General features: G+C 40.0%; 1 protein-coding gene and 1 non-coding gene across 2 annotated transcripts; one reads left to right on the forward strand and one right to left on the reverse strand.

The window, feature by feature from the left end:
* The first annotated feature begins 2,543 nt into the window (after window positions 1-2,543).
* On the forward strand, window positions 2,544-2,615 carry trnac-gca (transfer RNA cysteine (anticodon GCA)). Its single transcript has one exon. It is a non-coding gene; the product is annotated as a tRNA-Cys (tRNA).
* Window positions 2,616-5,502: 2,887 nt separating this feature from the next.
* mrpl1 (mitochondrial ribosomal protein L1) lies at window positions 5,503-14,683 on the reverse strand. Its single transcript, XM_004555685.3, has 9 exons — window positions 14,597-14,683; window positions 12,880-12,988; window positions 12,408-12,675; window positions 11,213-11,296; window positions 10,783-10,854; window positions 10,269-10,380; window positions 9,567-9,667; window positions 8,375-8,456; window positions 5,503-5,654 (listed from the first exon to the last, which is right to left on the reverse strand). The coding sequence occupies exons 1-9, from the start codon at window positions 14,625-14,627 to the stop codon at window positions 5,554-5,556; spliced, it is 960 nt and encodes a 319-aa protein (XP_004555742.3). The 5' UTR covers window positions 14,628-14,683; the 3' UTR covers window positions 5,503-5,553.
* Between the last annotated feature and the right edge of the window lie 350 nt (window positions 14,684-15,033).

Below are 15,033 nucleotides of genomic sequence, written 5' to 3' on the forward strand. Positions count from 1 at the left end.
TGAAGAAGTACCAAGGGCTCAGAGAAGAGCTCGAGAAGATGTGAGGTGAAGATAACGGTGGTCCCCGTGGTAATCGGAGCACTAGGTGCGGTAACTCCCAAGCTAGGCAAGTGGTTCCAGCAGATCCCGGGAACAACATCTAAGATCTCTGTCCAAAAGAGCGCAGTCCTGGGAACAGCTAAGATACTGCGCAGGACCCTCAAGCTCCCAGGCCTCCCAGGATCCGAGCAAGTGTTTGCAAATCATTACTAATTGAGCAATTCATGTAAGTGTCATTAATTTGTGTAATTAAAATAAAAAATAAAAAACTCAATTATAATTATATATTGGTTTTGTGTGGTATTTATTCGTGAAGTGAACTACCAACTTGTCTCCTGTCTAGGGTGTACAGGTACCTTAGCACAGCTCCACCCGTAAATGATGGGTTATAAGACTTTAATAATAAAGGTTTTATTACTGAGCATAATTCCAGGGTGTCAGTTACTGACATTTAGTCAAAGCCTCTGGTGTCTCACATTCAAGCAGAAGGTTTCCTTTAGTGTTGCTCAGTATGTGTGACCACAATACTGAGACCAGTGTCTCTCCTACTTTGTCATAAATTAACCCAAACCTGACCGAGTAGTTTTGGTCACAACTTTGTGTCCAGGTTCACAGTCTTGTGATTTGGCCACCACCACATCACACCACCTATGTCACTAACAACTTTATAATGGACACTGTTTAAAACATTACACAGTATTTACAACTTTCCAAGAACCATCCAAATAATGTTTTACAAATTAGTAAATATTGCTTTCAATTTCATGCTTTAATAAAAATAACTGATAATTAAAGTTAAGCAACTGTATTTTTACCTTATGGACATGATTTTCTGAGACTTGTAAACACATATTGTTAACAGCAACATAAAAACGTGTCCTTAATCATAAAAGAATAATTCAACTGATGTTAACAAGGGAGGAGACCACAGACACTGAGGTATTTCTCATCTTGTTTTCAAAACCTCAAAATCCATTATTCAATTTTTGAGGTTCCATGGGGCTTTTATATATTTACGATTTTGCTGAAATCCTGGCAGAAGTTTAAGAGACTCCCTTTAACACTATCCATTTTACATAGAAACTGAATATTTTGGGAAAACTGATCAACTATTGACTTGCTAATTAACTTTTTTTACTGACTTTATTAGTCAGGAACATATTATTACTACTAACAATCTCCTTTAATTATTTAAATATTATCTCATGTGAACCTTTTATTGTCTTTTTTTAGTTTTTCCTCTAATTTAAAATTTAAACATTTAAATTTAACATAATTTCAAACAACAAATCCTGTTTACCTTGACCCTGGTGGTATGGAGGACAAAACAAGCCAAAATAATAAATAAAAAAAAAACAGAGAAAGAAATTTTTAGATTAAAAAAAAAACAAAATAATTGAAAAAAAAAGATTTAAAATGTCTTGATGCATGCTTAATAATCCAGGGAAGAAAATCCCAGAAAGTTGTTTCTCTTCATCTGGACGTTTCATTTTCGGTGGGTGACTTCTTCGATCCAACAGACTGAAGAAGTCACTTGAATGAGTGATTAAGGTCAGTTTTATTTTCTTCAGTGATTTTGTTCATATTATTTATTTCTTTATTTTCTAGTTTTATTCATTTATTTGGGCAGTCTTGGTCTTCCATACAGTAATATGTACTTACTTTGTTGTTGTTTTTTTCAGGTAACGGGATAATCTCCTCTACCTTAAGTCCTGTCACTATCTTACAGGAAGTTGGCAAACTTTTTTTTTTCAGTGACCATTTACTTAGTGCTTCATTTTTCCCCCAGTTTGCTTTTATTTCATCCACAGCTTGCTGATCTACCTGGGAGCTGCTTTCCCCCCTCTTTTTTCTGTACAATAACTAACTATTGTATGTCTACAGCTTGTTTTTCAGTGTAATGTTTAATCAGCAGGAGTGCAGCATTGAGATTCCTCAGGGTCACATGGCAGTAACCTGATCTCCACTCAGTCCTTTTGTCCTCTGCCAAAAACAGGGATCAGAATCGGTTTTGCCTTTGAACAAGCTTTCTTTTCTACTGCTTTAATTCTGCTGCTGTCTGCACTCTTCAACTATTTATAACCAGCTCCCCGTCTGCAGTGACAAAGGAGAAGATTAAAAAAAAATATAAATATATATAGCAGGTTAAATTCTGACCTCCAACACAACCAAAAGTATCTATATCATTTTGACATGTCATGAGGGCTCTGGTGAGATTATACCTGACCTCCTATTAAAGTCAGGCTTGGAATGGAGGTCTTATAAATCTCTGGTTATAACTATAGAGACATCATCGCTGGCCATAACCACACAGCAGACTCTTCATGATGTGTGTGACTAAAGGGTATGTTGACAGAAATTGTATCTTAAATATGTTTCTGAAATCCCATTGGTGTGGGGACTGGTAGATAAGGTGAAAGGCAGGACAGGACACGACCTTAGCGGTCATGATGCCAAACTAGTGCCTTACAGTGAATGGATGTACTCGCTTGGTAGATTAGAGCGGGGGTGTAGCTCAGGGGTAGAGCATTTGACTGCAGATCAAAAAGTCTCTGGTTCAAATCCAGATGCCCCCTGCTTTATGAGTAACCTAAACACCTTTCTTCACACTTCAGCTGATACAGTCTCATCATGAACCTTCTAGAAGTTCAAAGGATGTCAGTCCCCCAGGTCTACATTCAGTCTTCCAACTCCCCTTTTTGATAAATCTTATATTTATAGCTGAAGCTGGACACAGAGACTAAACCTAAACCACTCTGTAGTTATGCAGATTTAGGCTCAAGCTCCTGGAGAAATTCATTTCTTTCCATGCACCCATTCATTTACATTACACCGTGCTTCTAATTAACTCCTGTCTTCTCTACTGCAGTTTGTTTTATCTTCTTTGTTCATGGTCCTGTCTTCTCTTTCCACTCATGTACAACTGTTTACACCCTCCCCAGCGGCTGCACTTCCCCGTGTCTGGAGGTCACTTTAACTAGAATTTTCTCTCTAATAAAGTGGAGTCTTTAAAATGCGAAATAAAGTGCCTTGAGACAAATGTTGTTGCAAACTGGCAGCATATTTTAAATAAAGCAAATTGAACATACGGGAGATTTTGGACTGGACTGTTAGACTAAACTATCCACCACTAGATAAAAGAACATCTTCTCTCCATTAAATTTCCAGAGACAAGATGGACTGAAGCTGTTCTGAAGCTCAGTATGATCTCGCACCAAAAAATAGTTAACCGGAAATAAGCCGCAAATCCTCCAATGGCTCACTGGAGGAGTTAACAAGCTAATGCTGCTGGTATTTCTGCAGAATAGAAAGAGCAAGAGCAGTTGCAGTTTTCTTCAGTCTTTGAGACATTTTAGTTTAGTTTGTTGATGTGAAATCACTTCCCAGCCTCTCTGTCCCCAAGAAGAACTCTTTCATCTCGGCGAGAGAAACAAAGGAAGTAAACATCTTTACAACAACAGCCAGATCAGTATGAAAAACCACAGTTTACAGACAGACAGACACACCTGTGAGAGTCAAGCTGGCACCACAGCAGCATTACTGCATGTCAACAAGAAGCTCGTTAAAGGCGGTTTCATGACTTTTACTGTTTCCAGTTTTTCATTGCTTCTTTCTATAGTCTGTTTCTTTTGCTCTCCACCACCAAATCCTATTAAATTAGTTGCAGCAGCAGCAGCCTGATTCCCCCACAGGGACCAATAAAAATTCAAACTAATCTCAATCTCACTCTGAACGTCAGCCTGCACAGCATCACAGGATTAATGTCTAATAGGCTGCGCTAATTCAACACACAGCTTGAAAGGATGACTCTACTCTTGCTGTGGTTTGGGACATAAAAGACGTGGGATACTTTCCCAAAGACTTGCTAACATCTAAAGATGTTTTGAACCACAGAAATAATGTGCTGGGAGGGTTGAGAGTGCAAATCTTAGCTTCTAAATTGAGTTACTAAAACACTGTTTTCACTTCAACCTTCAACTCACAGGTTTAACTTCAGGGTTATTTATTCATTCACAAACTTGAACTAATAAAGATAATATTCAGTACAGAGAAACTACAGCTTGAAGAGCTTAAACTGATGGATGACAATTTATGGAAAATTGACCCCAATTTGCAATGTTTTGGGAGTTAAGGCAAAAAAAAGGCTTCAGTTTTACCTGTGAATATATCTCAAGCATCCACAACATAATCTAATGCAAGATTATACATGATGTGCAAGTACATGTCTACTATTAAAATCTGTGAACATTTTTTACTTCACTACTTTTTATATATTAGTGGCCTCATGTAAGAAAATCTAATTTCTCCCTCAGTGTCAGTGTGGCTTTATCTCCTGGAATGAGCTTCAACAGGTTGGTGGAAGACTTCCGTTTAACCCTACAGGAGTCTGGAGTGCAAGCTATGTAAACACTGCCCCCTGCTGTTCAGCTGGTAGTATTACACGTGATTTTATACCAGTTTATACCAGGATGACCCGGGATGAAAATTTGTGGTTGTGGACATGGGGCCCCTCACTTTGCATAACAGCTTAATTATTTCCCCGAGTGACCCAGAACCTGATTCTTTTTGGATACCAACTTCTTAAATGTGTTTATTTGTCATTCTCAGGTAACATAAGAAAAATGAAGCCATTTGTATGTATTATATATGTATTTGATCTGATCGTGGCTCAAGAGTTGGGAGTTCACCTTGTAATCGGAAGGTTGCCGGTTCGAGCCCCGGCTTGGACAGTCTCGGTCGTTGTGTCCTTGGGCAAGACACTTCACCTGTTGCCTACTGGTGGTGGTCAGAGGTGGCGCCAGTGTCCGGCAGCCTCGCCTCTGTCAGTGCGCCCCAGGGCGGCTGTGGCTACAATGTAGCTGCCATCACCAGTGTGTGAATGTGTGGATGACTGGTTGTGTAAAGCGCTTTGGGGTCCTTAGGGACTAGAAAAACGCTATACAAATACAGGCCATTTGTTTGAGTGGGGATTGGCTCAAACCTTTAAACATCATGTCGACAGCATGAATTGACTCATGACTGAAGCCTAATGACTTTACGACAAAACCAAAATCAATTAGTTAAAATCATCAAATGCTTTATAGTTTATTGTATTTGAGGACATGTGGAGATTGGAGCATATAGAGCTGTTTATACGTTTAAACGGATTTCAAAGCTTTTGTTAGCTGAAAAAATGATAATTAGGACAGCTTTCACTGACCATGTGGTCAAACAACTATAAATAGAAAGAATAAAAAGATAAAATAAATAAATAATTCAGACAAAACCCCCTCAGACTGTTTCTGGACCTCCTGTCATTCTGTAAAACAATAAGAGTACAGCTGATTTATGGGTTTTAATTTGCCATGTTGTGTTATCATTAATAAACGTCACTTTCCTGTCTTGGTCACCTTTTACCTTTTGTCCCATTTTGCTCTCCTGGGATTTCCTTCTTCGAAAGAACAGATACCAAAACACACGAGCGACAGAACAAAAACTTTATTGACTACAACGCACATATACACAATCTGCACCTCACTCCTCCTTTTCTGGTGATTTCGGGAGAACATCTTCGCTCTTGAACCAAACAGCTTCACTGGTGTGACTGGCGATGATCGCTCGCTCAATGAAAGGTCCTGATACGGAAAGAGGAAAAGAAAGGAAGAAAGACGCTGTCATCATAAAGAACGGCTCTTTTTAAGTGGAGGAGAAGCCAAACACAGACTGAAAACTGATATCTGCTTAATTGCAGGGCTAATGATCACTATCGACTGACAAATGATCCCCCTCCCCTTCTGCTGCAAGTGTTAATGACAACATTTGAAATTAATTAAGTCAAACACATCATAAAAAAGGAAGATACGGGGTGGAGGTGGGTTGCAAAGTGGCTTGCATGTATATAGCAGATGTAGGCAGTCTAAAGGAGCTTAGATGGCAATGAAGCTATTTCTCTATTTCTCCAGGCAGAATCTCCACCATGTCCGAGGTAACCTGGACTGACTCGTATTACTGAGACACTACAATCCTAAACCTGTTAATGGAGCATCATCTTGCATTAAGTTATGTTAAACAGCTTCTTTCCATCTTGTCCTCTTTTCTCTGTCTTTGGCTTACAAACTCTCTGCAGTCTTATTTCTCTCACGTATTTACTTTTAACATACTTATGAATAGTTATTTCAGCACTGCGTTCCCCGTCGTCTCCCGTCCTCTGCATTTATATTATTTTTTATTAGCATATTATGTCTTTGGTCGTGAATAACTCCCATCAGCCCCTTGGGGGGAGCTGGGCTCTTCTTCATACCCACACGCTGTATTTCCGCACTTCTCTCTCTGTTTTTAAGCACTTATCTCTGAAGTTTACTCTTGTTTTTGCCCACGCTGCTGCCATTAGCCTCTGTCTAAATGACTCTTAAAAACAGTAATGGAAATAAAGAAGCCAATCTAACAGTAAGTATTCCTGATATTCGCATTTTCTGATGCTTCACTACTGGTTGCCGAGGTAATTAAATTCTGCCGCGGGGTCCTTGTGTGATCCTTGTCAGGGATTTGTAACGTTTGCTGGCACAAGCTCAAAGACGCGTCTCTGCTGACGAGAGTTCAGCAGAGCCCAGGTGGCCCGGCTCGACGCCTTCATCGCCAAATGAAGCAGAGCCGTAACGATGCACCGAGTGAGACATTTCACTCAACCGACGTTGCGTTGAGGATGCCGCGCGTAGCCGAGCGGGTTCAGCAGAGCATTAATGCTTCAAGGGTGAGCGGTGAAGACTCCCACAGGGATCGTCGTCAGGCTGAAACTGCACACACTCAGGTTTACTGCGAGCACTATAAACAGAAGCATCTGCTGCGCGTGCAATCACACGGCTGCTGCCAGGAAACGGCGTGATGACCTCTGCCAGAAAAAGTCCTGTTTCTCTTCTTTTTGAGGTTTTGAAGGCTCAAAAACAAACAAACAAACAAACAAACAAACAAACAAACAAACAAACAGGCAACCGCTGGTGTCAGCCTCCTACTAGATGCACATATGGTGTCAATTTCAAAATTCTATGCCATGTTATTATCAATTTATGACAAGCTTCTCAGAGAACTTGACCCCTGACCTTTGACCTTGAGGTCACTGAGATTCGAACTCATCCGAGATCTTTAGTAGAAGCACCTACAGTTTCAATTTGAAAATTCTAGGTGACTTCACAACATTTTCACAGAATTTGACCTCTGACCTTTGGGTCAAAGTCGCTGAGATTTGGACTCGTCCTGCTAAAAGCAGATGCACGTACGGGATCAACGAAGCTCCAACGTCGTTGTTCTTATGTTATCACATTCACAAACTCAGGCGTCCATGTGGGGTGACGACATTACCCCATCAGCCTGAGGGATGAAAGTCAGTTTGATTTCCATCGTAACGAGCAACACAACCCTGCAGAGCTGCTAGTCTGGCTGTAAACCTCTGGAGGCCGTTCCTTTTTAATATGTTGCATTCACGGGGCTCATTCTGCTCGTTTTTCCCCCATACGTTAAAACATGAAGCGATTTTATTTTTTTGTAAAATGAAACGATTGCAGGTATGATTGAAAACTGACATGCAGGACCAAAGCAAACTTTCAAGAAATTAACTCCATTCTATAATTTTATGAGAAGTATGAGGAAAAACAATAAACGATAAGAAAACCATTATTCTTTATTCTGCTGAAGAGACAAAGGTTTAGTGGTACTACGGTCTACACGAGAGAGATCGGAGTTCTCTCTATATGCACGGCTCCAGTTTAGATGGCGTCAGTGGTTTAAAGAGTCCTTTGTGAAAGCTCTGCAGTTTACTTCAGCGGGGAAAATGTTAATAACGTGGTATTTAGCAAGCTCAAAATTAGTTTTTAGATCGTTTAGGCCTTTCTCTCTAATGAGAATCCATTAGCTGATGATTACACTGCATCCTGTAAATCGAACAAAGTGGAGGAAAATGCAGAGAAATTACTGAACGAACTACAGCTTGATGGAAAAGCTGCTGACTCCTCTGCTTCCCTTCTTGATTTATAAGAAGAGAACCTAGACAAACGGCCATAATTTTTAACTCAGGGGTCATAGTTTTTGTTTAGGTTTACCATTACACCTCAACGTCACGTCATACACTTTTTACGCTGCAGTGTTATGGTATGAAAATAAGTGGAACTCTCTTGAGGGAGTGATTGACACTCACAGGAAGAAGGCTCTGGGTTCAAAACTCTAGAAGCTTTCTATCGAGCATTCAAGCAGACAAAAATAAATCAAAAGTCTGCTATTTTTTCCCTGCGAGCTATAAAAGCAGAGGTAGGGCTTGGGGAACTGTCGGAGGGTTTTTGCTGTTGGTTTTGGTGAACATACATACCCAAGCTGGCTGGTCGGTGTGAACAAACATCAACCAGGATTGTCTGCAGGTTGGCGAAGATGTGCTCACTGGGCATGTCGAGCTAAGCAGAGGAGAGAAAACAAAATGTCTGAAACGTCCGATTATATTTACCATTTCTGAAATCCTCTGTATGTTCATACTGGCGAAAAATCAATGTGCTGCATTTAAACAAATAACGCCAGCATTTCAAGTTAATTTCACACATGTAGTGCACCCCTGAGCACTTCATGGACTCACCCGACAGAAGTGCATGCAAGAGTTTAAATGTCTGCCAGAACCCTAACCAGTGATGTCACACTGCAGCCTCCTGCTAAAGCTATCCAGGGAGATCTCCAACCTTGACCCCACAGAGAACTGCAAAGCACATAGCCTGCATATAAAAGATGGACGTGGCAACTGTGACATCACCTGAGTTTGCATTTTGAAGCCTCAATGTTACTTTTTGGTCACCGCCATGTTGGATTTTTTCCCTCATTTAGAAGAGAAGGTGGACAAGCTTGGTTAGCAAGCTGCCAATCACGTGTCAGATCATTTCATTTAGACTTTCTGACTCACTTTTGAAGTTAGCGATTGTGACCACTGAAGAAACTTCTTTTCTTGTAGTTCTGAACCAGCTTCACTTTTCAGCCTCAGAGGCTGACGGTGTGAATGCAAAGCAGATCATTTCCTGCTGTGTTGCAACAAAGTTAAACTGTACCGACCCGACTGTCCTGCGTTTATGTGTGAAAATGTCCTGATATGCTGAGTGCTTATAAACGAGCGAATATGTGTTCTCTGCATTTTAAATTCATGCAGATGTGATAAAAATATATAGAACAGGAAAACACCAAGCCTGTAACCAGCTGATACTACTGTTTTATTTAAAAATGTACCCAGTAGAAGCAAACACACACACACACACACACACACACACACACATAAAGCATTTCCTCCCTAAACACACTCCAACATTTCCCTCAACCTTCCTCAGGGCGCATCGATTTTATGTCTCCATCCTTGTGGGAATTTATGCTTTTTTAATCAGGACTTTTTTTCCCCTTTGCTTTGAGCTCTAAAACTTGCAAAACTTAAAACTGCCTCATCGCTGAAAACTTCCTCTGTTGGTTTTGCACACATTCACACAGCTCCTCCCATCAATGCACATTGCATGTACCGGTTTGTTATGACGTACCGTAGCTATCTGGGACCTAACATAGCAGTCGCTCTCCACCATGTACTCGTGACCCGTTTTAAATAGCTCCAACATCTTGGGAACGTTGATGCCGACTGAGCCTGAGAGTAAAGGGAGAAAACGGGAGAGAGAATAAGTGATCAGCACTCATTATCTCGTAACGCATTCACACTTTAGACATCCAGTTATGGCTGTCGTCTTCACTGGTTGTGAGTGACACTGGATTAAAACTATCGACTGCTGAATGTGAAACATTTGAACTAAAAATAAAATGTCACTGAAGCCACAACAGAATTTTGAAGCACGAATTAGAAATAATAGAATTTCCTGTCATCATCATCAAAGACTGATATCATCAGCCTTCACTTTGTTGAATAAAAGTAGGCATTAAAATTCCAGTAACTCTTCAGACATTCAATTTTTCCTGATGATCTTTCAGATATTCCTAATTTGGTCACCTCGAGCCAGGAAACAGCCAATCAGCAGGACAGTTAAATGGTGAGGAGCTCAAACAGCTTGTTTCAATCAGAGGTTGGACTGAGATGCAGCATTAAGCAGCAGTATATGATAAATAAGAATTATTTTGAACTATAGCAGACAACCAATTAAAATAAATAAATAAAAAAGGTGCTGAAATTGGACAGGTTCACCTTAACCTTCAACACGGCTGAAGGTAAAAACAACTCTTAACCTGCAGCTCACCTCTCTTGCTCTTTGGAAACTTCTTCCTTAGTTTGTTTTTCAGTGGTACGAGCTTCGGCAGGATGTCGGGAACCGCCACATAGAAGTCTGCTGAAACCTCATCATCCAAGATCTTAAAAAAAGAATAAAACCACATGACCAAAAATTAGTTTAAACATTAAGACTCCTGCAGGTTTTGGTCCTCATCTACCCAAATCTGCTGCTATACTGGTGGTCTCCTGTTGTCTCATTACTGTTATCATAAGCTCTGTGCATAAACTGGACCTGTGGAGACTGAGATTTTCAGGCTGTGAGGTCTGACCTGTGGACTGCCTGCCTGCAAAAGATGTGTGCTGTCAATTCTTTAAAAAGTCAGTTTTAACGTTTTTTAATAATTTAACAGTTTGCCTCACAAACAAGTAAACAGCACAGAAATTTGGAGAGAAACAGAAAAGTAATACTTTTTTTCAGTTTTCCCGGTAAACTCGATCTGACCTCACGGGATGTGCCGTTTAGCTCAGTTTAACCAACTCACCGGCTGTATGAGCTCCACTCCTCCAGCAAACACCGCTCCGTTCTCCCGAGCAACTGTGGCTTGATTAGCATCCTGCAGAGACACAACCAAAGACACCCGCGCCCATTTAAATCTGATTTGGGTGCGTCAACGTCTGGCAGACCCCAACGATGTCATTCATTATGACCGTTAACACGCTCATCTAAGTTACAACCCACGGCCTGCGCAGCTTGACAGGAATATTAATCAAACCCTGCTCGTCGGGTTCTACGATAAAAAGCAGCCACGACCGAAGCACATTCATTACAGACAAACAGGGAGACAAATAAAAGGTGCTGCTGCTGCTGCACATCTGAATCATGCACCGACAAAATTAAAACAATTCATCAACAACAGACACACAAATGGCTACGAAATGAAGATTCAGTGAGGCTAAAATAAAAGTTTTTACCTCTGTAAAAACTAAAACTCTGTTCATCTCTGCCTTGAAGGCGTGCGGTAAGTGCACAGTGCTGACGAAGGGGTCGACTTTTTTCTGCAAGGAGGAAAAACAGAGTAATTTATTATGAGTAACAACACCGGGTATGCTGCAGGAAAAGAGCAAAAGAATCTGGAAACAAATAAGGAAAAGCGAGGATGTCAATCACAGAGCAGGCCTACATAATCAAGCATTAAAGTTATTCAGCCACCACTTTAATTTTTCATTTCTCTAGAGAGTTCATAATTCATAATGCATGGGAACATTAGTTCTGCAGTGACAGACAGCTAAGAGTAAGACAGAGTTTGTCTCCCGTGGACCCTCTGGACAGCACAGCAGCAGCTCTGCAGCCCTGCGATGTGTAAGAAAGAACGAAAAGAAGCACTCGTGAGGCTTTTATTCCTCGGTGCTGCGCTGTTTTCAGCAGATTAACTGAAACTGCTCGTGCTGCAAAGATTGATGTCATGAATAACCCTCAGATTGGTGGAAGCGAGGCGTGACAGTGACAGCCAGAATGGGAAAGCACCAAATAAATCCAAATAAGTCTGCCAAGTGTGACTGCTAAAATTTGTCTTCGGCACACACACAAACACGCACAAACACACACACTGGCAGATGATCAACCCTCATCAGGATGTTCTTTTCTATTCTGAGGTTCCAGCTTGATGATAAAAGGAAAAGCAGCCCGTGGTTTCTGGGACACTAAAAGGGTTTGATGGAACCAACGTGTGAATAGCAACAAAGTCAGAAAAGCAGGGAGCAGTTTGAAGCCATGATGTGAATCACCTTGCTGTGCTCAGAAGACTGGGCTCCAGCAATGTTAACATACATGGTAAATGTCAAAGTAACATCCACAGAGGACCCAAGGATTGAACAGAGAAACAGCCCTCTTCGTCAATATGCTTGCACTGAAATTTCTTTGAAACTGAACCAATTCTGTTCTGGAGAATTTATAGCACATGATGCAGCTGCTGTGTGTATTTTTGTGTTTATAGTAGTTATAATGTCTGCTGCCTTCTTGTCCAACATATTAATGAAAAACGCTTCTCTAATCACTTCCACCTGGCAGAGAACACAATTAAAAAAACCTCCCCTAGTACCACAGTTAGCCGTTCTTGTCTTTGTGCCATTCAGTCAACATGAGTTTCAGTGTTTTTGTCATTATTACCTTCTTCTCCAGCTTCATGTCCAGCTTCAGATCTATGTAAACCAGCTGATTGTGGGGAGTGAAGTCTAACGCCTGGAATTTCTTCAGCATGTCAATTGCCTCCGCTGGGTCATGCAGAGTCCGTGGGTAGTACCTCATAACATATACGTCATCCACAGGCACCCATCCCGTCTTACCGAAAGGCTTATGTCTGTTTTTGTCATCGATGACCCTCTTCTCTTTCTTCACCTCCTTTTCTGCGTTGTCTTTTTTGTCTTTCTTTAGTGTCCTGGCAATCAAAAGGGGAGATGTTAACCTGAGAAATATCTGAGTCACCAGGTCAGCATCTAATTTCTCTCAATTTTATTGTTCGCACTAACCAGAAAACTGCTCAGAATGGGAAAAATGGGGTGAGTCAAGCAGAGAAAAAACCCCACCTTTAGAGCCAGTAAATCATTTCTGGGTGACAAGCTTTAAAGGTCTGTAAACTCACTTGACAGCTGCAAAAGTTCTGACAGGTAGATTCCTTGGTGCAGTCTGTGAGACACCTGAGTAAGCTGGACCGCTGGCACTCAGTAGCTGCCTCTGACATCGTGCTAAAACTGTGAAGACAGGCGAGGAAAAAAGCTTCATAAGGAGTTTAAACAAACAGACACGTGCTGTTTTTTTCCTGTGGGACACAACATCAAACTGCACACCATAATTAAGAGAAACGCTCTGTGATTTTATAAAACATTTTTAATGAACTTTGCATAAACTAAATGCATCAAAGTATCTTTTTATTTCCAGCAGACAAGCTGATGATGAGCATCGGTGTTTAACGCTACCTAATTTAAGTATACCACTGTCTTTTGCATGACAAGCACTTCTCCCTGATGTGCATCTGCATCAGTGAGTTCATCAATTTAAAAAAATCATGGTTTACAGTCTCATTCTGGTAAAAACTCTTCCACAAAGAATGAAACCCACACTGATGGTGTAAGTTTTAGCAGTACCGATCATAAACTGTTTAAGTGAATCTAAATGTTTCTTTGAATGTTTTATTGATGTTGTGCTGCCAGGATGGAAGACATGTTTTATCATTAATATCAGCTTCATAAATACAATGTGGAAGACTTTTGGGAGGACATTATTGAAATTATTTTATAATAACAAGAAGAGGTCAACTAAACATATATTTTTATGCTATTGCTAGTTTTCTGTATTGATGCTCTGCTCTCTTTTGTTTTTTAATTATTTTGGCAGTGACATGCTAAAGCTTTTTAGGATGGGTTAGCGAAATGGCAAAAGCTGTTGTGATTTTGTTAATGCCAGCCCTACTGTAAATGTCTTGTAATGCTGGCATCAATTCATCGGGAGAAGAACACTTTATTGAAAACCTGAAATATTAATGGCTTCCTTGCAAGTTTTACCTGCAAAGTATTAAGTGTTTATCTATTTGGAAATTCTTCTCAGTACAGTAAATGTGAAAATAAAAAGAAATTATACCTTCCAATACTAACCGATGGGAGTTTCCTAATGAAGTGGTGTAAGTTTTGGCTATGGCTCATGTATTTTCAAAACATATTCATTTTGGATGACTGTTACATTACACTGGTTGCACTGCATTGGTTTTACTGGTCGGTCAGACCACTTACGATCAAATTAGGATAACTGACACAATGAAACGACTGTTGGGCGATATCATATTTAAAATCCAACATTTTAATTTACATCAAGAAAATCGTTGGTTTCAAGTAAATTATCACAAAAATTCGTTAATAATTTATATGATTTTTAACCCGGCATATGGCGACCCAAATTAACTCTTAAAATACGACTGCAATGACAGCTTCTGACCTGGTTGTTACCGCACATCACGGCTGAAAGGAAACATAACATGAAAATCTAATTAATTTAAGAAGTATCTGGTCAATCAGAGCAATGCCGATTTAAAGTGTATCAAAAATTAAAATAAAATCAAATATTGTTGATTCGTGAGAAAATTAAGTGACGACAAACAAGCTGATAATATGTTAAACAGTCAAACAGCAGGTTGGCTATTGGTTAGCTAACAGTGAAGCCAAAAGGCTACACAAAGAGATCTCTGAATCGAGCCCAGAGACAAAAGCGAGAAAACAGGAAAGGACAAACGCAGCCTATAAACACATGCCTTTATTTTTTTTTAATGTCATCTAAAAAGAATCCAATTTCACAACAAAACAACTGACCTTTCCACACAGTACGCGTGCAGGTTGCCATGTCAAGGAATCGCGCTTGGCCGTGTGAAAACAGAGGTAGGGAATAAATGGTTCCGCCTCGGAAACGATCAAATGTTAGTTGAAAAAACGGAAAAGTTTTAGTTCTGCTGCATATTCTGAAACAAAAAACATACATAAATAAAAATATAAACTACCTGACAACAGTCTGAGGGTGGTACATTTTCATTCGGCATATATTTATTTAATTAATATTTACTTATTATGATAAAAAACTAAACGAATGTAGAGACAGCTGTACTCTACTCGCTGCTATAGGAAGAAAATTGAGCATTATAAAAGTTTTGAACTAAAACCTGGACGCCGAATTTTAGGTTTCAAACCATCCTAGCTATGTATAAATTATCTAAGACATGGTTTATCTTATTATCTCTATACGACCATATTTT

The sequence above is a fragment of the Maylandia zebra genome, linkage group LG12 (genome assembly GCF_041146795.1).
Source record: "Maylandia zebra isolate NMK-2024a linkage group LG12, Mzebra_GT3a, whole genome shotgun sequence".
Classification (NCBI taxonomy): Eukaryota; Metazoa; Chordata; class Actinopteri; order Cichliformes; family Cichlidae; genus Maylandia; species Maylandia zebra.

Bases quoted from the DNA above. Each gene is read 5' to 3' on its own strand.
- mrpl1 (XM_004555685.3), bottom strand. From the start codon at position 14,627: ATGGCAACCTGCACGCGTACTGTGTGGAAAG. The intron at 12,989-14,596 runs GTCAGTTGTTTT...CTGTCTTCACAG, and splicing joins CACGCGTACTGTGTGGAAAG to TTTTAGCACGATGTCAGAGG. The intron at 10,381-10,782 runs GTGAGTTGGTTA...TCTTTTTTTAAG, and splicing joins GAGTGGAGCTCATACAGCCG to ATCTTGGATGATGAGGTTTC.